We start from the raw sequence: 23,387 nt of genomic DNA, 5'->3' as shown, positions 1-23,387 counted from the left end.
TTTTGAAGTCTCACCAACACAAGTTTATGACATTGACATTTTCATTATCATACTGTATCCATTAATATTCCAGGCATTTTCTCTCCTGCTTTGCTTTGTGTGACAATGGAGAATGAATATTTTATTTGGCCACTTCCTAGAAATATTGGGGTTTTTGCTTTTGTTCAGTATGAGAACATCCTGATATGCAATGACCCCTTTAGGATAGGATTGCTTGGTAGGCTTGTATTATTTAAACTTATATTCTTATTTATCAATACTTCTCTCCTCTTAAGGGAATAGATATAGTTTAAATGTCAGGGGCTGGTAGGACATAGAAAATAATTAGTTCAAGCTTTTATAAGTAGTTCTTTGAGAGTTCATTTAATTCTCTCTCTCTCTCTCTCTCTCTCTCTCTCTCTCTCTCTCTCTCTCACACACACACACACACACACACACACACACACACACACACACAAAAGTCCTGTAAAATAGGTTTTGTTTTTAAACCTGTATCATGAAAACTAAAGATAATGAAGTGATACCAGGTGTCAAAATCATTAAGCTAGTCAGTGACAGGGCCAGAACTCACAGGCAGTCCGAGCATGCGTAGTTGGCCACTAACTCTGCTTTGGTAGTTTCTGGGCAATACATAGTTCAAATTTCATGGTCCACCATTTAAAGATGATGACACATTCGTGGATAGTCATCCCATTGATACCTGTTAATGAATGTGTTAGTACAGATATGGAAGAGTGTAGGTAAACTCCTTGAGGCAGAGGAACCCCTTAGATACTGATGATGTTAAATGACAGGGGCTATCTCTGTTGGTAGAGCTTTAGTGGTTATTGGTTGTTACCATAAGCAGCACCTGTTAACATCCTCTACTTTCTTGTAAATTGTAGCTAGATGGATAATTCTTAAAGGAATCTGAACTACCTACAAAAGAGCTATGGTGTATGCCAAAGGAACAATTAAGAATTTAGGGAAAGGCAAAAGTAAAGTGTAATCATCATTCTTTTCCAGCAACCCTGTCTCTTGTTAGGAAACATTGCCAGTTAGACAAGACTAGCCCTAATGCTTCATATCACTTATGCAGTAAAATAACTGGATGCTGTTGCCGGAGTGGAAATGAAAAATCCTTAACACCAGTCAGACTCTTCTCTGTTCTTATCAATGGGCACAGATATGGCTATAAAAAACAGTAGTTAAGAAATCACAATTTATACCCACAATACAGTTCAGAATAGAATGTAAAAAATGTGCTTCAAAAACATGAACAGTAGCTGGCAAAATAAGATATGAATTTGTAAAGATGGTCATTTATTTTCTTGAATCTTCAGCTAAATTTAAAATCACAGTCTCCCAATTCAGAGAATGGAGACTCACTGTGGTTTAGCTAGTCAGAACTGAATTTTCAAAAGAGATATAGAACTCACTCATCACTGAAGAATGGAAAAAAATATGTAACATTTCATTAAAGGAAATTATCTAGTATAACTCAAAAGCCAAATTTGTATTTGACCAAGAAATACACATTTCATTTGTCTAGGCAAAGCTCAGGAGATTTCCAACCACTCAGGCCAGGTGATAACTGATGCCAGCTCTGGTGGAAGATGAAACTGTCCTACTTCTAAAGGACTAAGTATCAACTCAGGAACAAGTTGGCCTCTTTCCCCGTGCCTCCTTCTGGCCCATCCTTGCTGGAGAAGCCCAGGAACTGTACTCATGGCTTCCCAGGGTCTGGGTGGCAAATGATTATTTCCCTGCCTCTGAATGAACTCAGGCTTGAGTAAGGAAAATAAGAACCTAAATTGTGTCACAGTAACAGCTGAGGTGCTAAAAATGTCATTCTGTCTCACTGAGAGTAAATAATTCCCTGATCACAAATTTCAGCGTGACCATTAGTGAGTAATTTGAAGTGTATCAGAAATGACAGACGTACCACCCAATGGGAGCCTGGTGTGGTGAATGCAACTATAGTAGACCACTGAGGAAATCTCGTGGTATTTTAAACCACGCCACAGTCGCTGAAAATTCAGATCCTGTGAAGTGAGAAGCTGGTGCTATGAGTATAGCAGCAAAAGGAGGGGTCGGCAGTCTAGTGTCTGAGACACAGATCAGATTGACATTTGTTTGCTTTCCTTGCTTCACAGCCTTATCTGTAAAATGGAGTCATGATTTCTACCTACGTGATAAGGTAGTGGGCTGGCTAATTTCATGTCCACACAGGCTAGAGTCATCTCTGAGGCAAGAACTCTAATTGAGAAAATGCCTCCATAAGGTCTGGCTGTAGGTAAGCCTGAAAAGACCATTTTCTTAATTAGTGTTTGATGGGGGAGGGCCCAGCTCATTTTAGGTGGTGCCATCCCTGGACTGGTGGTCTTGGGTTCTATAAGAAAGGAGGCTGAGCAAGCCACTGGGAGCAGCCAGTAAGAAGCACCCCTTCATGACCTCTGCATCAATTCCTACCTCCAGGTTTCTGCCCTGCTTGAGTTCCTACCCTCGCTGTTTTTGATGATGAACTGTGATGTGGAACTGTGAGTGAAATAAACCCTTTCCTCCATAAGTTGCTTTTCGTCATGGTGCTTCATTACAGCAATAGTGACCCTAACTAGGAAAGGTAGTAATGAAGAGTAAATGAGATAAAATCTTAGAGGCATCTGTACAAGCTAGGGTGGGTCCAGCCATGCTTGTGAATTGGGAGAGTACTGCAGAACCCTGAGCTAAGCAACTGGCCTCACTGGCAAGCAAAAATTGATTGTGTAAATTTATAAACTGTATGCAAACTTCTGTTCCAAAACTCTTTATGACCTTCCTTGTTTTGATAACAGAAACTTGCAGCAAGCAAATAAAATAAATTATTGAACCCCAATTAGAGAATGTAAAAAGTAAACCTTAGGTTCAACTGGTTCCTGCCATCCCCATGTGTTTTCCCCTCAAAGCTGCTTTATTTCAGGATAACTTTCTTCTTAGGTTGTCTTTCAAATTGTGCCCCTGCTATGTCCACGCTTGCCTGCCCCTGACTGTTGTACATGGTCTCAAAATGGAAGTCAGCATATTTACATAGACAGTCTCTGAATATGATAACAGTTGTCTCTGCTCAAGTCCCAATATACCCTTGGAGCAATCACACAGTCATCCCAGGAGCCCAACTCTGATGCTCTGATTAGCATTGTGGATAAAGATGATTCCACTAAGAAAAGGAAAGGAAACTACTGCAGGAAAAAAAGATGCTAAGCTAAAACCAAACACAAAGGCATTAATTGGTATCAGGGAAAACCGGGTTTTCTGTGGTGTGTGTGTGTGTGTGTGTGTGTGTGTGTGTGTGTGTGTGTGAGAGAGAGAGAGAGAGAGAGAGAGAGAGAGAGAGAGAGAGAGAGAGAGGGGAAGAGAGGGACAGAGAGAAGTATGGTTTGGAAAATGAGAACATTTAAGGAAAGTAACATAACACATATTAACAAACTGAAACGGAGACATAATACTAGCTCACACTTCAGTAGAATCTGCCAAGGAGCTAAGCACTCAATATTCCTACCATGTGTGAATTCATACATCAGCCCCTAACCTTGAAGTAGAGACTATTATTGATTCTAATTTAAAAGTGCAGGGACACAAACATAGAGTTAAGTAACCTGTGTGAGTGTTGGCAGTTTCAAATCCCAACAGCTGTCCGAGGTTAGATGTTTCTACCCACAACACTTCCAACCTCTTGGTAATCCTTTTCATGGATGACTTATGCTGCTGTATTCACTTTCACTATGTTTTCACTATTTTACCAGAGAAGCAACACAATATTTAGTCATCTCTAAAGGTACCAGGAAATAGCATCATAGTACAATGAAGACCTGAGCTGACAGTGCTGTGTGTACAATCATGATACCTTTAGTCAAGTTACTTATTTCCTTAGATCTTGGTTTTCTATCCAGAATACAGTGATAGAAATTGCTGCCTGGGATATTGTAGGAGATGAGATTGCACTAGAAATGCGGTGATTAACAGAATTGTATTAGTTTAAATACTTTTATCATACTGTGTTTTCAATCCTCTTTCCAGACTCTCTTTATCCTCTGTCTGTCTACCATGTATCACCATTGCTTGTATCCATCTATCACATATGCATATTTGAGTTTTGTACGTGTATTTAACTATAGTTATCTGTAATAGGACCACTAAATATATTATTGAGGCCATAGCTGAAGTGACATAACATGAAGTTAAATATAACTGAGGCTGGAGAGATGTCCCAATGGATAAAGCCCTTGTTATGCAAGTGTAAGAACTGGAATTCTTCTTAGTAGCCTTTCTGTAATCCCAGAACTCTAAAGGCAGAAATAGGGTCTCCCAAACAAGCTGGTCAATGAGACTGTCCATATTAGTGAGAGACCCTGAATCCATGAATAAGGCATAGTGTATTTATCAATATATGCACAATATGTGCACAACAGCGCATGTGCACAAAGGAATCTCCTTAGAGTGAATCATGATGATAAACAATGGTACAGAGGAGATATCTCCCAACAGGAAGAATGTTCACCATGTTAGCTCATTCTAAAGCATGCTGTGTGGTGCTGTGTTTCATCTCATCACGTTTCTTAGCTGGATAGTCATTGTCATTACCCATTGTGTCCATCACTACCAACGGCAGTGGCAATTAGACAGGGTCTCACTATCACCTCCAGCTTTAGCTCAGTCCAGCTTGTGGTGAGGGCTAAGCATATCCACCCTGTTACTATAAGTCATGTCTTGGAAGGACCAGTACTCGTGAACTATCTTTCAATGATCACTTGGTTTGATAAATTTATTTCATCATATGGAAAGGGAAGTTCACTGTCACCTAAATAATTTTTGATGTCCAGGTGAAGCTACAGACAGTTGTGTGTCTCTCCTTTCATTGCATTCTTAAAATTTCCCAACAGAGAAGACACAGACTTCTCTGTGCTTGTCACATCTGGTACATCATCGGAATGATCCCTGATACTACTAAAACTGTCAGAAAACTGTGAAACTCAGCCCATAACTCAAGAGATAGTACTTTGGTTGTTGAACTCTGAAAAAAAAATGAGAAACTGGGAAACTGACAAGTAGTCAAAACAGGAATGTTTGTAAGACAGAAGAGTCTAATAGCTTCGCCAATGAATTTCTCCGATAATTGATCATTTGTAAGCCTTTCATGGTCTTGCTCTAGGTGGTCTGTCGACTTTCAACTTTGGCATGGGAACAGTGAGTGGAGCTAGATTAAAATGAGGATGTCTCTTATCTCCGTTCATTGCCCTCTGCTTGAAATGTAAGAAGTTCAAAATTAAACTCTCAAAACTTCACCTCTACCAAGGCTGCAGGAAAAAGTAATGAGGTGCTCTGAACGATCAAAGTACACAGCACACACATACATGCTGATGCCGTAACAAAGGCCATTACGTTATGCAAACAACAAAACTAAAGGGAGTTGTTTCGTAGTAATAAGCAGATAAAGGATTCCAAGATAAAAGTAAAAGGAGTCAATGTTTCATGGTTTCATTTGAGAACAAAGCTGCTGCTGTACAGTTAACATCCCCAGAAACAGCTGGCAGATGGAACTCCTCTGAAATACTGAATGGACTTCCTGATGTTCAAATGAAGAAAAGTTACAACATCCATCTGTTGTTCCTAGGATCTTTTCAAAGCCACATAATTTCTGTCAGGTATTTACCATGTTCAGAATATCATGTGTATTTTAATCCATATCAACTTGCAAAGACTGTGAATAGAAAAGAAAGCACCAGGGTAGGGTGTTTCTTCAAAAGGCAAAATACATGAAATTCTAGGGCAACACAAAAAGATGTGCAGGGGAGTGAAGCTGACACATGGGACATGATTTTAAGCAGTTTGGGAGATGTGGAGAAAAGGAATCACCATCACCATAGCTTACGTTATCCTTGGTGTGGGCACCCATGAGAGACCTGGGGCTGTGAGCAGCAGTCTAGTTGGGCAGTGGGTTATTACCCTGAGTTTATCAACTAACAATAAATGTATATGAATTATTCACTATTGATATTCATCTATGACTATAGATAACCTTTAAACTAAGCATGACTTAATTATAAATATGCAAAAGAATATGAATATTGGAACTTCTGTGTCACTGCGACTAGGTGACAGGAGGTGCCTGAGGCCCAACTTCAGAGTCCTATGAGATCCTGCCTCTGCACATGTGTGCAATGATGTACATGGGTGTGTCATTTAATATATAGTTTAATCAAGAATAAAGACTGGGGCCGGTGACACTGCTCAGGGGTAAAGGCACTTACCATCAAGCCAGTCAAACCGAACTCAGTCACCAGGACCACATGCAAGAGAGAAAGGAGTCCTGTCAGTTGTCCTCAGACCTTCACATATGCTCTGTGGTACCTGCCCACACACTCACTGACACACCCACACCCACACACAAACACTGTCATACACTCACGTGTTCTCACACACACTCACACACTAAATAAATAATAAAAAGAGAATTCAGAATAAGTGTTTTATGTGATGTCAATATACTTACATATTATATATCTGTGTGTTTTAGTATTTGCCTGCCCCATAATTAGTGCCAGGTATATTCTAAATTACAAAAATGGCCAGTACAGGTAACTGAACATGTAAATTAATTGGGAGGAAAACAATTATGTCAAGAAAGCTGACATATGAGCCTTTTGTGTGGATGCTTTCCCCGAGACAGGATTAAGCTAGGTAGCTCCTGATGGCTTAGTACCTGATGTGCACCTTAGTCTCAAACTCTCAGCAATCCTCCTGCATCAACCTCCTGAGTTTTGAGATTATTGGCACCTGCCACCAGATCCAGCTGACTCATCACCTTTAATGGAGGGGATCACGTTTGTATAACAGGTTGTTCTGGAAATATCTGTGGTAGAGAATCAGGTTCACTTGAATTAATAAGCATGCAGACTAGTACTTTATAAAATATAATAAAAATGTAACCACAGTAAAAAATACCTCTAACAGTTTCTGAAGACTCATCTGCTCTTCTGAACTTATCTCATGGACCAGAGTATAAATAGCACTGGCTTAGGGTCAGAGAATACAGTCAAAGTTTAGGGGGCTGGAAAGATGACTTAGCACTGAAGAGCACTGGCTGGTCTTGCAAAGAGCCTGGGTTCGGTTCCCAAAACCCATGTAGTAACTCACTAAGCTATGCAATTCAGCTTCCAGTGATTCTGATGCATCCTTCTGGCCTCAAGGCACTAGGCACATGTATGATGGTAATACATATTTGCCTGCAAAACACTAATACACGTAAAATAATAAATAAGTAAACCTTTAAAATAGTAGCAATGCTTTCGATATTTAGGAGTTTATAGGAAATCAGTAGAAAAGTAAGTAAAAATAGGTGTTTTCTAAGCAGTGAGAAGAGGGGATTTTATTTTGATTATCAACTTTCCTTATGGACCTCAATCTTTTCGTAGGTGTGTGTGATGACTTTTAAAACTAAATCAAAGCCCAAAATAAGCAAACAAAATTTCATGGAACAAAATAAGGGTTGGGAGGCCAGGAGGTGGTCCTGTATACCTTTAATCTCAGCACTTGGGAAGCAGAGGCAAGCAGATTTCAATGAGTTTGAGGCCAGCCTGGTGTATAGAGCTAGTTCCAGGACAGCTGGGGCTATACAAAGAAATCCTGTCTCAAAAAACAAAAACTAAAACAAAAAATAAGGATTAAGAAAAAAATTGAGGACTGTATTTTTTTGTGTGTGGGGGAGTATAAAAATAATTCTGCCACAAATGATCTAAAAGTTATCAAAAATTTTAAATAAACTACATATAATATTTGAATACAAATATCATTCACTACTCAGCTTTGGGGTTCCAGCTTCTTCTCTGTAACACCCATCATGACAATGTGACTAGGCAGATGAGACAGAAGCTACCATGAATCCAAGTCGGCCATGTCCACACAAAGGAGAATTTCCAAATATGAATGTCACAGGAATTCTCTTTTCCCGTACCGACTTCATTTGCACAGGATCATAGCACGGGTTATGTGGTTCGTTTACATGTATGGACTTGATTTTACAGCTCTTGCTTTCGCCAGAGTTATTCTTAGAAGGAGAAAAGTGATCCAGATAACCAAACACAGAGGCTTGCAAGGCCGGTGAAGTGAGACGTAATTTGCTTCAGTGTGAGTTGCCTCATTAAGTGAATAAGGACATCCCTGCAGTGATGAATTTGAAAGCGTTTGTTAGAGTAACAGTACATTGCCATCATCAAGTTGATGTGTTCAATTAGAGATGTGCATTAAATATGAGGGAGGTTGGTAATGGGCAGTGAAGAAATTACTTTTTTTTCCTTCTGAGTTTTGATATTCCCTTATATACCATTAAGGAGGCAAGCAGGCAGTAATCAACACAGAGGCAGCCTGGGAAATTGTCTCACATGGAGCCCCTGACCCCTGCAGACAGAAGATCATTTTCTGTGTTCACAGGTGAAGTCTGAAGGAGCACCTATCCCCAGGCCACCTGCAGTGTTATTGCGGCTCAGATCCGGAGTCACATGACTACTTGGTATTATCAAGAATTCTGATCAAAGAGGAAGGCTTGACATACCACATGTATACATATGAGAAGGAATATGGAAATACCCTCACACTGATCTCAAACCTTGTCATTAGTGCAACATTAATTAATTATCAAATTGTAATGATTTGATGACAAGAGACTTCTTCCACAGCATCAACAGTAATATTTATGCCTCATTTTTTCTCTGATAAGCATAGCTCTAATTTATCCTCTGAGTTGAGCTCAATTCTTAGCTGTATGGTATATATTATATGGTACCCCATAGTAGTTAGTAACTGTAAGATACCACTAAATGTATCCAGACATTCACATTTTATTTTAAAGTAGATTTTGCCATTCAAGCTCGATAGGTTCAAATAAAATTGGCTGTAAGTGTGTTTTTCCCCAGAAATTGGAAAATACAGCCAGTACAAATACAAAGAAAAGCTAAATAAAAGCCAAGCACCATCACCACATGGTATGTTTTCAAAACCCGTCAGAGTTCCAGAATGCTAAGCACTTTAGAAGTAGTGCTCTGCCATGAAACGGAACCAGCTGTAGGTCCTCGTTTCACAACACATTGTTCAAAACAAAAAAAAAAAAAGTAAGCTCGATGAATGTAAGCTTTGGTTAGACAAGACCCAGAAATCTACTGGTCTGAGAAACAAAAGAACGGCAATTGTCATCTTAATAATTAAACTGTGTTGTAACAGTTTATGAGGCTTGCAGATCCAGTGAGCCTGCTGAATATTAATGAATAGATTGATTTGTCAACATATTAACACCACTGTCAGACATAACGGCACGCAGGAGAGGTGCTGGGACCAGCCAGAGAACTGCTTCAGAATGCTGACCGGCTGCCAGGATTGCAATCATGATTGATAAAGTGAAGTGAATTATGTGGGTCAGAACCTCCATGGTGGGGGGTTAACATTTTAAATGATTTCAGTTTAAAATTCTGGAACTATGTTTAATTTTTAGAAGAGCCTTTCTTTGTTTTCATTAAAAGGGGATTTGACAATCGTGAGCCTGTGGGATATGATGATTTAAAAAAATGTCCACCAGTTAAGTGAGTTTTATATGTTTTTTATGTATAAAATATTTCCTATCCAGTGAGGTAATATGAGAAAGCCTGTCCCACCAAGAAAGAATTTATTGTGCAGGAAGGCAAGTTCAATATGACTAGCATGATTTTCTCTGATAAATGGCAATTTGTGAAAATGGTTGAAACTTTTATCAGGATAGTTGACATTACAAATCTTCAAAGTTGGTTGTTTATTTGTGCCCCCAATATTAAAGTAGTTGTATAGTACTTGAATTAAAATAGAAATTTTTGCTCCTGAAGTTATAACATAGTTGAACTGAAATATGACTTTTCATATATGAATAAAGGGTCAAGTGTGGATAAATATTTATGTTTGCTTCCATCCACAATAACAAAAGGGAATACTACAAAATACAGGGTATAAACAAATTAATAATTTAAGAAAAATTAAAAATTTTTATCTAGCATTTTATTGCCTTAGATTATACCAATCCACTGAGCAATTATGCAGAATATTCTCAGTTTCCTCCAGTCATAGAAAATATGTGGGATTAGAAGGACTTGAGTTCTGCTTAGAGACTAATGCAATGACCTGAAGCATCTCTGTGTTTCAGCACACCAGTAGGACAATTTTAATCATCACCCCTTTTCCAAATGGAGGCTCATCAGCCCTCATGTATGCCTCGGTCTCTCTTCTGGTGATTCTGATCCAAGAACAATCTAATGCGTTTATGATAATTTTAAACAAAATCTCAGAACAGATCTAAATTTTGGTTCAATGGCTCTAGTTAAGTATAATGTGTTACCAGCATAGTGGCACATTCTTGTTATCTCGGCACTTAAGACCCAGAGGACCAGATACTGAAAGCCAACCTGGGCTGTGTAATAGAGATGATGATGATGATGATGATGATGATGATTGTTGGTGAGAGTGTGAAGCTAGCATTATAAAGACACTTAGCATGATACAACATTTGATTTGGAGACAATAAGTAGAATCATAATGAGTTGCTGTGGATTTTAAGGCTTTAACTCATTCTTGTACATGTTGTTAATAACCCATATTTTCCAATTCTGCAATTAGAAGTTAGTGGGTAGAGGACTGGGGGATTCAAATAGAAGACCTAGTTCCATATGCCTATGAAATGTTTGCTTACTAGGATCACCCATTACTCCAGACTGTAGCCATTGTGTAACCCACCTTGTTCACTATTACTATCAGCATTTTCTGCACAGAAGTTAACCTGGAAGCCCTCCTAAGTCTTGATCCTAAAATACTGAAGAAGGTATGCTTCAGAATAGGTTATTTCTTAATGTTTCTCTTTATTTATATCCATTTATTCAGTGGTCCATGGGACCATAGTAACTCAGCTATTAACCACTTTCAATGCTCTTGCCTTCAACCTCTTAGAACACAAAATCTGTTCTAAAAGCCAGCAGTCTACTATTGGCAGAGATCCATGAGTAGATACACAGCATCACCCTCCACCCAATCCTGTAAAACCAGGATCCTCCAATTAAAATCCTCAAAGCTCTATTGAAATGTATGTGAAAGTCTACAAAGCAGTTTAGCAGCCAAGTTCAAGCCCTCAAGGTAGTAGAAATGCCCAAGGCACTTCTAAAACTCCCAGTACCTACCTAGAGGCTCCTCATGTAAAGATTTTTTTACCTTTCTCCAGTTTGAGTATTCATGTTTAGAAATATAACTCTCTTAAAGGATTTTGGTGTGCAGAGAAAATAGAGAATGAGCTATGACAGAAATACATTTGTGTTGCTATCTTAAATTCTGAGTCAGTCAGGCATGAGTCTGATAACCTCTGTATGCTTGTGTTGAAACAATTCATGGTTTCCAAGATTGTGTTGCCGATCTTCAGAAAAAAAAAAAAATGTGATTGAATGTGAAGCCAAGAGTAACCATTGATAGCATACTTTCTACAGAGGAAAGAACTGGGAGCAGGAAAGCCATCGACTTGAGTCTCTAAAGGTCTTACACTTCATTGGATTCTGGTAATTGACTCAGGAACGAGTGAGATGATGATTTCCAGTGGCCTTGTTAGCTGCTGGCAGCCTCTGGTTGCAGCCCCTGAGAGGAGCGTCCCAGTTAGTGTTGCTGGGCAACGGCATGCTGGGTTGAGAGCTGGAATGTGAAGGGTGGCAAAACGATTTTTAAAATAAACACACAAGCTCCCATCAGCGTGAAGCCAAGCAGAGAGAGAGAGAAGTAGTAAGCACTGCATTTCAGCGGTCAGAGGTAGAACTGACAGGAGCTGGGGGTGTGCCACTGCCTTGAGAAAAGAGCCAGAGGGTATCTAGAGATGGCGCCATCAAAAAACATCTCTAAACTGCTTTCTCATCTGAAAACATCAAGCTGTGAATAGTTTGGGTGTAGTGAAATGTGAGGATAGTAAGCATAAAAATAAAAAGTGTTATGTCTGGACAATGAAAGATGAGCACTGGGGTGTCAGAAGTTCCTTCCCTACTGTAAATTCAGTACTCTGTATGTCCTTAGCATTGTTCTGATTTCCTGACAGTAATCACTGGTGATCCCATGATCCTTTACATTCTTCCCCGCCTTAGTGCCCCATCATCCAGAAATATTATAATTAAAAGATACAAACCACGTGGATACAATATGGATGTTAAAACTTAGAGCTGAGAAAGAGGCCATTTAAATTTCTGGTTAATGTATTGAAGCTACCAAATGGCTTTTTTAGTAGTTTTCTAATGCCTTAAAGTTCAGGTGCATCTTTTGTTTTAGAGACCCATAAAGTTTAGCAAAAAAAATGAATATCCCATTTGTCTGACCTCAAAGGAGCTAAAATCCAATGGAGAGAATGGGAAGGGCCACCACACACTGATCTGATAAAAGAACATGCTCAAAGATGGAGAGGATTTGATAGAAGATGTGAACTGAGGCACTTATGTGCTAGCAATGCGAAGGTCTCAGTAACAGTTTCTCTCTAGGATGTGCTCCAAGCTTTATGTACTTCCGGTTTTCCACAGCAGAGCTGGTGTATCTTGTGCACACTCGGAAAGAGTGATTATCCACATATTTGATATTTGCTTTGAAGTCCAGAATGACCACAGTATAATTTGTACAGTTTCGAGGTTAATTTAGTACTTTGATGCTAGAAGAAAATAGAGTCTAAATGCATGTATTCATTGAATACTTGTTTGCCTATATAATATAAAGCCCTTGGCTTCTTCCTATGCCTTCAGTTGCATCTTCCTTGAGTATCCTTGTGCACCTAGCCATGATCTCCACAGAGCTTTAGCTGTCCTAACACTCTTCAGAGGATCCACTCTGTTAAACAATGAGTATGTGGTAAAATTTTACTAATAGTTTAATCTCTCCTGTGATAGAGTAGTGAGAAAAATGACTGGGCAAAAAGTTGCAAGCCAAGAAATTATAACAACAAAGGTATTAGATTTATAAATTATATTTCCTTCCCTTTTTTAGCTTATAGGAAAACATGAATGTATGGCTACAGACATTTTTATGAGAACCAAAGTCTTTAATCATAAAGGAGAAATGTAAAAATTGAAACCTGTATCATACAGTTGTTGACAGTGTTCCCATAAGGAAAGAAATTAGGGGGGAAAATACCTCACATTGTTCAAATGTAGCTGCTTAAGAAACCCTGTGATATTTGACTTTTAATGGGACTGAACTTATGAATAAGGAGAGAACAAAATTGCCAGAATAGTGCCAGGACTGACTACAAGAATAAATAGGATGGGATGGATGGAAAGTAATCATGACAATGCAAAAGTTACTGTTATATTTACGGCCAATTAAAGTCGATGCTTGTGGGAGCCCGTTCTCGGGTTCCTCGTGGCTTTACCCAGCAGGTCCGCAAAGAGGATGATTAGACCATGGGCCTAAGTGCAGGTGTCTGGGATGGTCTGCACTTGGCTGTGCTGGGGGAGGAGGTCTTTTGCTCCACCCCTTGGCGTCTCTATAAAAACCCTGGGGCAGAGACAGTCAGGGCCCATTGAAAAAGGTTTCAGGCCCTCTCGAGGCTGTCCTTTATTTTCTATCTGTTTATCTCCGCAAGATTCTCCGCAATAAATCTTTCTATCTAATATTTCCTGCTGCTCGCACTCAAGAAAACTCTGGGGAACTGTGTGGGTGGTGGGTAAACGCCCCACAGATGCTCTCCAGTTTGCCCCTATTGTCTTCTAGAGCAGAAAGAAAAAGGAGAGGAGAGTGTAAAGAGTGTAGGGGGTCTCATAGCTGCATTGCTTTGACTCTGGCTGAAATCCAGCTAGTCAAAATGGTATCAGTTTGTTACCCCGTATGGCTTAAGAGCCAGTACTGCGTTCCCCACCCTATGAAAGCCAGATGTTTGAAATAATTGGTTTTCTGATTTTCTGGAAAGAAGTCTAGGATACCCACATATTCTTTTCTTGTAGGTTTCCAAGTTACACTGGCACTCTGGAGCCTTAAAGAGCCTTGTGTGACCTGTCGTTTTTGCATGGCTTTATTTTTCCACCTGGGCACCAGCATGCCACTTTTCCATCCAGTGTCCCAATCTTCCCTGCTCCAGGACGTGTTCTCTTTCTCCTTCACTTTCCTTTTCAGAGGAATTCACAACCTGGCCTACTTTTGTATCTGTCTCTCCCGTTTTCTCTTCATACACCCTCACATTCCAAAGGAATGCCTTAAAAACACAGTTCCTTCTAGGTGAGCATTTTGCCTTTTTTCATATGATATATTTTTATTATATTTTCCCTCTCCCAACTCCTACCGGATCCTCCCCACCTCCCTACTCATCCAACTTGGTAATCTTTCTCACTTTCTTTCAACTGTAATAAAAAAAACAAAAAACAAAAAACAAACAAAAAAAAAAACAAAGAACTAAAACTCAAATAAAATAAAAAAAAATGTCAAAACAAAATGAAACAAAGTACCCCCTCCATGCACATTCACACACAAAAAAACCAAACCAAACCAAAACAACAACAACAAAAACTAACCAAACAAACAAAAACATGGAATCTGTTTTATGTTGACCAAGCACTCCTGGGCATGGGTTCTGTCCTGGAGTGTGGTTGAGATGCCCAGAAACACTATTGGAGAAAACTGATTTTCTCTTTTCCAGCAGGTATCAATTGCAAATATCTTCTTGGTTAGAGATGGAAGTTTGCATTCACATCCCCTTGGTGCTCAGGTTTGTCTGGTGTAAACATGTGAAGTTCCTTTTCATGCTGCCACAGTCTTTGTGTTCATATATGCATCAGTCCTATTGTTTATGGAAGATGCTGCTTCCTTGGAATAATCCATCATCTTTGACTCATAACCTTTCCACCTCTTCTTCCATGTAGATCTCTGAGCATTGAGAAGAAGGGTTTTATAAAGACATCCCATTTAGGGCTGAGTGTTCCAAAGTCTCTTACTCTTTCCACATTGTCCAGCTGTGGTTCTCAGTGTTAAGTACAGTGTACTTCAAAGAATAAAACCCCTTTCTTATGAGGGTTGAACAGTGCACTGATCAATGGGCTTCAGAATATGTCATTAGTAGATACTTCATTGTTATGTTTCTTTAACAGAAAATAGTAATAGAATTTCACCTAGAGCTCATGACCTATTGAATCTCAGGTTCCTGGCCACTTTAGCAGTTTCAGGCATGGATTTTATCTCATGGAACAGTCCTTAAATCCAATAAAAAAAATATTGGTAACTACTATAACATTTGTGCCATTATTACACCAATATATCTTGCAGGCAGGTTCACTGTTGTAGGTTGCACCAAGAATCATGTTGATAATTATTTTTCTCCTCCAATATCATGCAGAGTACCTTCCAACACCACAAATGCTACTCAGTAGGAGTGAAGCTTTTAGTTGAGCTCCAGCTTGATCTCTTGACTTTGGATGACATAAATAAGTTGTGTCTTTAGCAGGAAGGCTTTATCATCAGGTGTGGAGAGCAACCAATAACCTTGGCAATAGCCTGTGATATTTTTTTTGGGGGGGTGGGGAGCGATGGACCCCTTGGGCCAACAACTCAAGAAGATATAACCCATTGCAGACACCAGAGGTTTTACTTTGTGGATAAAATATCAAGTTATGGCTTCCCCACTATGTGGTGACTCCATTTACATTTCTTTCACACACACACACACACACACACACACACACACACACACACATTTAAGGAAGCTTCTAGAGTAGTGGGGTTTTATATGGCTTTTCAAAGGCCCTTTAGTATTAGTTGTCCCTTTGTATATTCCCTCCTTTATCCTGCTCTTCCATTCCCCTCCCGATTTAGTTCTCCTATTCTAGTTTCTCCTTTATCTCTTTATAATATTATACTCTATTTACCCTTTCTTAGAGGAACTCTCTTCCCCTCAGGTCCCTTATTACCTACTTAACCTCTTGGTTATTCATTTTTAAACACACATATGTAAAACTTAAAGCTAACATCCTTCCACAGAGATATTTGCTCATCTATGTTCATTGCTGTTCTATTCATTATAACTAAAAATTGGAGATCTCCTTGATGTCAGTTAGCCGATGAACAGATAATAAAAATATAGTGCACATACACAATGAAATTTTAAGAAAAATGAAATTTGCAGGTAAATGAATAGAGCTTGAAACAGTCATTCTGAGTGAGGTAACCCACATACAAAGAGACAAATGTTTTCTTTCATATGTGGGTGTTAGCATTCTGAATCTTTTCTCGCATTGACAATTGGAGCTATACCAAATTGGCCTTCCTCCCTCCCCAGCCTCTGGGAACCATCCTCACTAGAGTTTCTGTTTTAGCTCTTCCATCCCCTTTCCTTCTCTTGGTAGCCACAGCAGTTGCCTTCTGGGAACTAGAACCTGAGAAGTCATGGAAGTAGCCTCATGAGCTCTCCATAGCAGATGAGAGATAGACATTGTGAACCCTTTAAGAAGCTAACCAGGGTGGTCTATGGCTAGTGTACCTTTGGATGATCTGTGTTTGAAGTGGGAGAGAGGCTGATATGTGTAAGACAGGGTACAGTCGCCTGAATTTCATAAAAGGAGAGTCAGTTCAGAAGTCATTCAACAAGAATCTTACTTTATTACTGACATATTCCCATAATTAATGACTAAACAAATGTTTTTTAGACACTTAGACAATCCTGGTCCTTAGAGGAAGTGACTACAAGTATTTGTCAGAATTCCTTTACCAGGGATCCGAATTGCTATTTTCTTTTTAAGTAGGACTGCCAGATTAATAGATAGAGTAGCCTCAATGACAGATACGTCTTGATCACAAATGGTTTTTTGTGGGATAGAAAATATCCTTGTCTTAGATAGGGTTTCTGTTGCTGTGATGAAACACCATAACCAAAAAGCAAATTGGGGAGGAAAGGGTTGACTTTCACTTCATCATTGCTATTTATTACTGAAGGAAGGCAGAATAGGAACTCACAGGGCAGGATCCCAAAGGCAGGAGCTAATAATGTACAGGTCATGGAGGGGAGCGCCTTACTGCCTTGCTTCCTGTGCTTTCTCAGCCCACCTGCTTATAGAACACAGGACCAACCACCCATAGATGGCACCATCCACCATGGACTGGGCTCTCCCCCATTCCCATTGATCACTAAATGAGAAAATGCCTTACAGGTGGATTTCTTCAACTGAGGCTCCTTCCTCTGCTGACTCTAGCTTGTGTCAAGTTGACACACAAAATCAGCCCATACACTCCTATTATAGTCTGTGGGGAATAATGAAGTATGAACTAGATGAGAGCATCATAGTAGGAAATGTGCTCAAGAAATAGTGAATATCCCTAGTAGTCAGAAGTGTGGTTTAGAAGGTGGCCAGAAAGTTCTGTGTTTAAAGTTCTGTGCTTTGTCCAAAAAATGTTCTGATAGTGGAAATAACACATAGCAAATGGGCTCATTCAGTGTGGAAGAGTAAAACACTGACAAAAAGGATGTTGTATCACACTCAGAGTATTCTTTGAAGGCTGAACTGTGGGCTGCAATTAGAAGGAAACACAAGAAACCCAGAAATCAATGTGCAAAAGTGCGCTGGAAACATAGTGAAGAATTTCATGTTCACAATTAGAAAACAATTATAAACTTGTTAAATGCTGACATTGTCAATTAGTAATAATACATTTACAGTATGATATGGCTCTGTCTGCTATATTGTATAACCGCACAGCCTTTGAAGCCAGGTTCTCTGGTTTACAGCCTCGGCACCATTGCCTCAAAAAAACTGCCTCACTTTGACCAAGTGATGGGCTTTGGGTAAGTGCAGCATTTCCTTTTCCATTAGAATTAGAGATCGGAGCTGCATTTCATAGGACTATTATCATACTAAACAAGACATGAATGAAACATTTTTTTAGGAAAACAGTTTTTTACTCCTAGGTCATATAAAGAATGCCTGTGTGTAAATAAAACTGGACATTAATAAAAAGCAATAGATTTATTGAGAGACATTTTGCATCATGCAGTTGATGGAATGTGATTAATGGAATTGTTTTGAGAGTCCGCAAGCGATGTCCTCAAAATCAGAAATGAATTTATTTTTCTGAGTAGCAGAAAGGCCTTAATGCTAACGGGAGATTCTTACATTTATGGGCTTTTGTTTTACATCCTGTTTCTTAAGAGCCACAAAAGTACATCAGTTCGCCCACATACCCTGCTACTTTTCTCCTTGCAGCCTAAAGTGCTTTCTTTTAGAAGTACCTCATTGGTTTGCTGTGCTTATTCGGGTCACAAGGGGACTGTAGCAGGCAGGCCTGGGATCATGTGCTCCATTCAGAACAATTTTTCCATCTTCATATTTTCCATTTCCCTGTAGACACTCCAGTTTCTCCTCTGCCAGGACTTCCCTATCCATTAGGCAGTGTGGTTCACTGCTGGGGCGCATTTGGGCACAAACCAGACCTTTTGTTGGGTTACTGTACTGCCACCTAACTAATTATAGAACTCAATGCAGAGTGAGTGAATTAATAACGTGTATTTATACCCTGCAGTGCTTGGAGAAGTGTAATGCTGCTGCATGCTTACCGTAGCACATGAGCTCTCCCTCCCTTTGCCTGCTGTCTTCCATTTTTGCTCTGTGACTTCACAGCGGCCAGAATGGAAGGTGCACTTTACTCACCAGTGAGTAAATCATATGAATGGATGCTTTAAAGCTCATGCCCAACACACTGTACAATGAGAAACTATACTTTCAAAAGCTCACCGGAAACACATGCTTGGACTCTGAAATTGTACTAAGTACCCTGTTTCCTCAGGTACCCCTACCAAGGCAAGGTTCTTAGGCAGAGGTGGCCTTCAAATGTATGTTGTCACATTTAATTTCCCTAATCAAAAAGTTGGTGTTGATTGTGTAGCCCTTCAGTGTAGGAAAACACTATAACTATTACAACCAAAGGAAAACTGGATTGACAATACAACGTAGGAACTAATTTCCTTTGCTTAATAACAGAGAGGATTTGAATCCATTTGGACTGAATGTTTGCAGATTTATTACTGTGAGTCCTTATGTGATATCTGTGTTTCCAAGACCATACATGTTGATGTGGATCAGACAATGGAGTCTTCAGAACTGCCCTATTCTAATTTGGTGGTTGGGGAAAACTTGGGGAGTTAATTCTCAGTCTTCAAATATTAAGGCTTTCGGTAGAAAAATTCATCCTTCAGACTTCAGGCCTAGGGTAGGCTAGAGGTGAGAGAAGTAACTTTCTCAAGTACAGGTCCTTGCATTCTTTGTATACTTTGTTTTAGGGGGTGGGCAATAAAAAATACAGAAGTCAGAAATGGAGTATTTGTATTAAAAATAAAATGTAATGTGGAAGCTGAAAATTCATCTCCCCAAAAGTTTTAAACTTTAAGAACTTCATCACATGGTGTCAGTTAGATAATTTGTACAGAAGATATATATTTACCTTTTCTTCCCTAAATTTTGTGCACATGAGCCTCAAGTAGGCAGAGTAGAAGAATGAATGAATAATGGTCCTAACTCTCTGAGAGCAACACTTGTCTACTACTAAGGAATCAGTGATTGTCAATATAAATTATTGTCATTTTAAAATGGAAAGGAAAATTTTTGTTTTTAGGCCACAGGATATAATTCACATTAAGCTATATTATTTTCCAGAATAAATGGTGTCCATGTATCTACAGGTTAACCAACCGTTTCAGTTACTCTATTTTATTTTACTTTGTATGTGTTTGAAAACAGAGTCTCACACTGTAACTGTGAATATCCTTGAATTTTTACCGATCTTGGTGCTTCACCCTCTTGACCTACCACACCCAGCTAACTGAAACCTGCAATTCCCTTTGTATGTATTCAAATATTGGATGCATTTTGTAACAAAATGAACAATTCTGTCTTCTGAATACTAGTCTTATCATATTTAAGACATTTAAAATTACGTATATTAAATTAAAATTCATACGCTGAAAAAAATGAGAGTACACAAATTAAAATTCACATTGTGTAGTAGATTTGAAGTAATTGGTTTCGGTTTTATTATTACCACTGTGCCACACTTACATCTGTATAATATAATAATATGATAATATAATAGCAGATGTCCTAGAGACTCTAAGTGACTTATGTATTAATTACATTATGTATTAATTAATCATTTTAACAATGATTAATTTTCAGCCATTGATCTTATCAATAATTTGCTGCAAGTGAAAATGAGAAAGCGCTACAGTGTGGATAAAACCTTGAGTCACCCTTGGCTACAGGTAAAAGTCATCCATGGATTTTCTTACTTGGGTGTGCTGCCGATTACTTACTAGATTTGATGTTAGCTGTAGAAATCTTTTGTCATGTTTGTACGGGTGTAATTGTCCTAACATTATTCTTTCCAAAATGCATGTGATTTCTTAGGATTTAATTACAGTTTAGTGTTTCTAAATCTCTCTCACTTTGTACCAGGAAAATTTGGTGAAGACATACACATGTACACAACACATGCACAGAGTTCCCCTTCCCCACCCCCTCCCCCCAAAAAAAACACCCTCAAAGACATTGCAGAACTCAGAAGAGCAAATTTGGAAAGCATCTGTATGCTTAATCCTGATAATTGTCCCAATAGATGCCCATCTGCCCATGCACTCTTCTCATTTGGAAGCTGTATTTCGAGTCTCAGGGTATTATGCATGGATATAAATATATGGCAAATGCAAAGTGTGTGGATGTGTGTTTTGTGTTCTTTCTTAAATATTTGCTATTTCCACACTGAGTTTTAATGCTTAGGAAATGATATTCTGAAATACCAAAAGATTACTTATAGCCATTAAACTGCAAAGCAATGTCAACATTCCTAATTGCTTGACTACAAGCATTAATTATTCTCACTTGGAGCCATGGCATCCTGTAAGCAGCATGCATGCTCTAAGGTTAAGCAAATAGGATGGCCTTGGTGCTGGTGCTGCCTATGAGTGCATGGTGAATGGGGCAGCACTGTGAGAACAGGATGGAAAGGTCACCTCACAGACTGTAGGAACTGACAGCATAAGGAAAGCACGTCGGGTTTCAGTGATCTCTGTGCTGATATTTTCAATTTTTTTTTCTTCAGGACTATCAGACCTGGTTAGATTTACGAGAGCTGGAATGCAAGATTGGAGAACGCTATATTACCCACGAAAGCGACGACTCGAGGTGGGAACAGTATGCGGGCGAGCAGGGGCTGCAGTACCCTGCACACCTGATCAGTCTGAGCACGAGCCACAGCAACAGTCCTGAGGCTGAAGAGAGGGAGATGAAAGCCCTCAGTGAGCGTGTCAGCATCCTCTGATTCCATCCTCTCTAATCTGTCAAAACACTGTGGAATTAATAAATACATACGGTCAGGTTTAACATTTGCCTTGCAGAACTGCCATTATTTTCTGTCAGATGAGAACAAAGCTGTTAAACTGTTAGCACTGTTGATGTATCTGAGTTGCCAAGACAAATCAACAGAAGCATTTGTATTTTGTGTGACCAACTGTGTTGTATTAACAAAAGTTCCCAGAAACACTAAACTTGTTATTGTGGATGATTTATGTTATATTTAATACATTAAACCTGTCTCCACTGTGCCTTTGCAAATCAGTGTTTTTCCTACCAGAGCCTCATTTTTGGTAAGAGGCAGCACCTATTCATGATATCGTTGTGTTTGGTGAGCCCCATCGATGGTGGTGTTATAAGCAAACTCTTGAGGAGTAGATAATTTGCTGGTGTTCTGTGAACAACTCAAAATGCATTGGGGTGTGTGAGGAGGTGAAAGATGGGGAGAAGGCATCTAAAGTCCTGCGACTGAGTTACAGGAAAACAGTCTTACTGTGTGATTTCAAACCGCTGCCTGTCTGGTGTGCCTCGGTGTATTTAAACTCCAGTAAGTGCCCCTCAATATGTGGAGCTATTGCTCTAAGCCTAAATGCCTTAGAATGTAAACTGCTATACATACCAGATGCATTTCTTCCTTTCTTACAATACTAGCTGTATTACAGAAAACCAGCAACTCAGCAAATGTTGGCCTTTTGTGTATTTTTTCAATAATAAGAAATAAATATTCTTCTCAAAATCAGTGTCAATCTAATCAAATTATTTTTCCCTATCGTCAACAGTCTTGTTTTCCAGATAATGAAGTACAGAGGTACACTTGCCCAGATAGCAGGAAACATGTGGCATGTCTCGCATTTAACCTGTGTACATCAAAGTGTATAGAAACATTTCTTTTTAATTTTATATCATTGTTTACTTTTATTATATGAATGTTTTGCCTAGCATGTATGTCTGTTCTCCATATGTGTGACTGGTCCCTGTGGAAATAGGTCAGAAGAAGGTATCAGATACTTGGAACAGTAGTTACAGGTGGCCGTGAGCCACAGTGTGGAGGTTGGGGATTGTGAGCCACTGTGTGGGTGTTGGGAATTGAACCTGGTTTTCTGCTAGAGTGCTCGGTGCTCTTAACTGCTGGGCCACCTCTCCAGCTTATAGAGAAACATTTATATCTTGCATGTCACCTCACATAGTTAGGAAGGAAGCTTCAAGAGAAAAAAATGAATGAAGCCAAACAGAAACTTGGAGGCAGCAGTAGACATATTGCAAGTTGCAGCCTGAATGTGGTTTCCTGGGAGATCATAAACCAGAGACTTAATTGAAGACTGGCTCAAGTTTATTTTCATGTGATATAAGGAAGATGGTTTTGAAATAAACTACAAAAACTGAAGGAAAAGTCCATAAGAACATCCACTCAAGCAGTGTTATACAGACTGGAGAGAGGGAAAGTAACACTGTGCTGGCCATACTTATAGGTTCTCTGAGTTAGGGTGTGTAGGGCATTTTCTTTTCAGAGAGATGACAGTGGCATACTATATGACAGAAAAAAATACATGTAATTAATGTTTCAAAGAATAAGTGTTGAGATGCACTTAAGTAAACCAGGGTGTTAAGACTGGATGATTTCACCTTAATGGAATGAAGCAAGAATATTTAATTTGTCCAGTGTTTAATCTCTATGTTATCACTGAATTTTGAACAAATCTGTCTGGAAAATTTAGTTTCTGAATTTGCTTTAGGAGTAAGATAAGATAGGATAAGATAGGATATAGATTGTCTGTGTGTGTGTATGTGCATGTGCACTTGTGTCCTACTGACTGCATGGAGAAGCATATGGATGTGTCACTAGGTTGACAAATTAGAACACATTAACAAAGAGGACAATGGGTGCTGTAGGAATATGAACAGTACCTTTTCTATGACAAAAGATTAGTAGGAAAATTCAAGAAGAGGGCAAGGGGTAAAAGTATATAAATACCTTTTCAATTTATACATAATATACACTAGAGAATCATAATTTAAATTACAATGATTACA

The 23,387-nt window shown here is 39.1% G+C and overlaps 1 protein-coding gene across 2 annotated transcripts in view; it reads left to right on the top strand.

Moving 5' to 3' along the window:
* Positions 1 to 22,092, top strand: part of Prkd1 (protein kinase D1) — a 332,364-nt gene extending 310,272 nt beyond the window's left edge. For both annotated transcript variants that reach the window (XM_059279910.1, XM_059279909.1), the window contains 2 exons: positions 20,184 to 20,269; positions 21,106 to 22,092. In XM_059279910.1, the coding sequence (XP_059135893.1) occupies positions 20,184 to 20,269; positions 21,106 to 21,324 (305 nt within the window). In that variant the 3' untranslated portion in view covers positions 21,325 to 22,092. The remainder of the gene's footprint in view (positions 1 to 20,183; positions 20,270 to 21,105) is intronic.
* Positions 22,093 to 23,387: the final 1,295 nt, after the last annotated feature.

This window comes from Peromyscus eremicus, chromosome 14, assembly GCF_949786415.1.
Source record: "Peromyscus eremicus chromosome 14, PerEre_H2_v1, whole genome shotgun sequence".
Classification (NCBI taxonomy): Eukaryota; Metazoa; Chordata; class Mammalia; order Rodentia; family Cricetidae; genus Peromyscus; species Peromyscus eremicus.
This window is presented reverse-complemented; position numbering and strand designations above follow the sequence as displayed.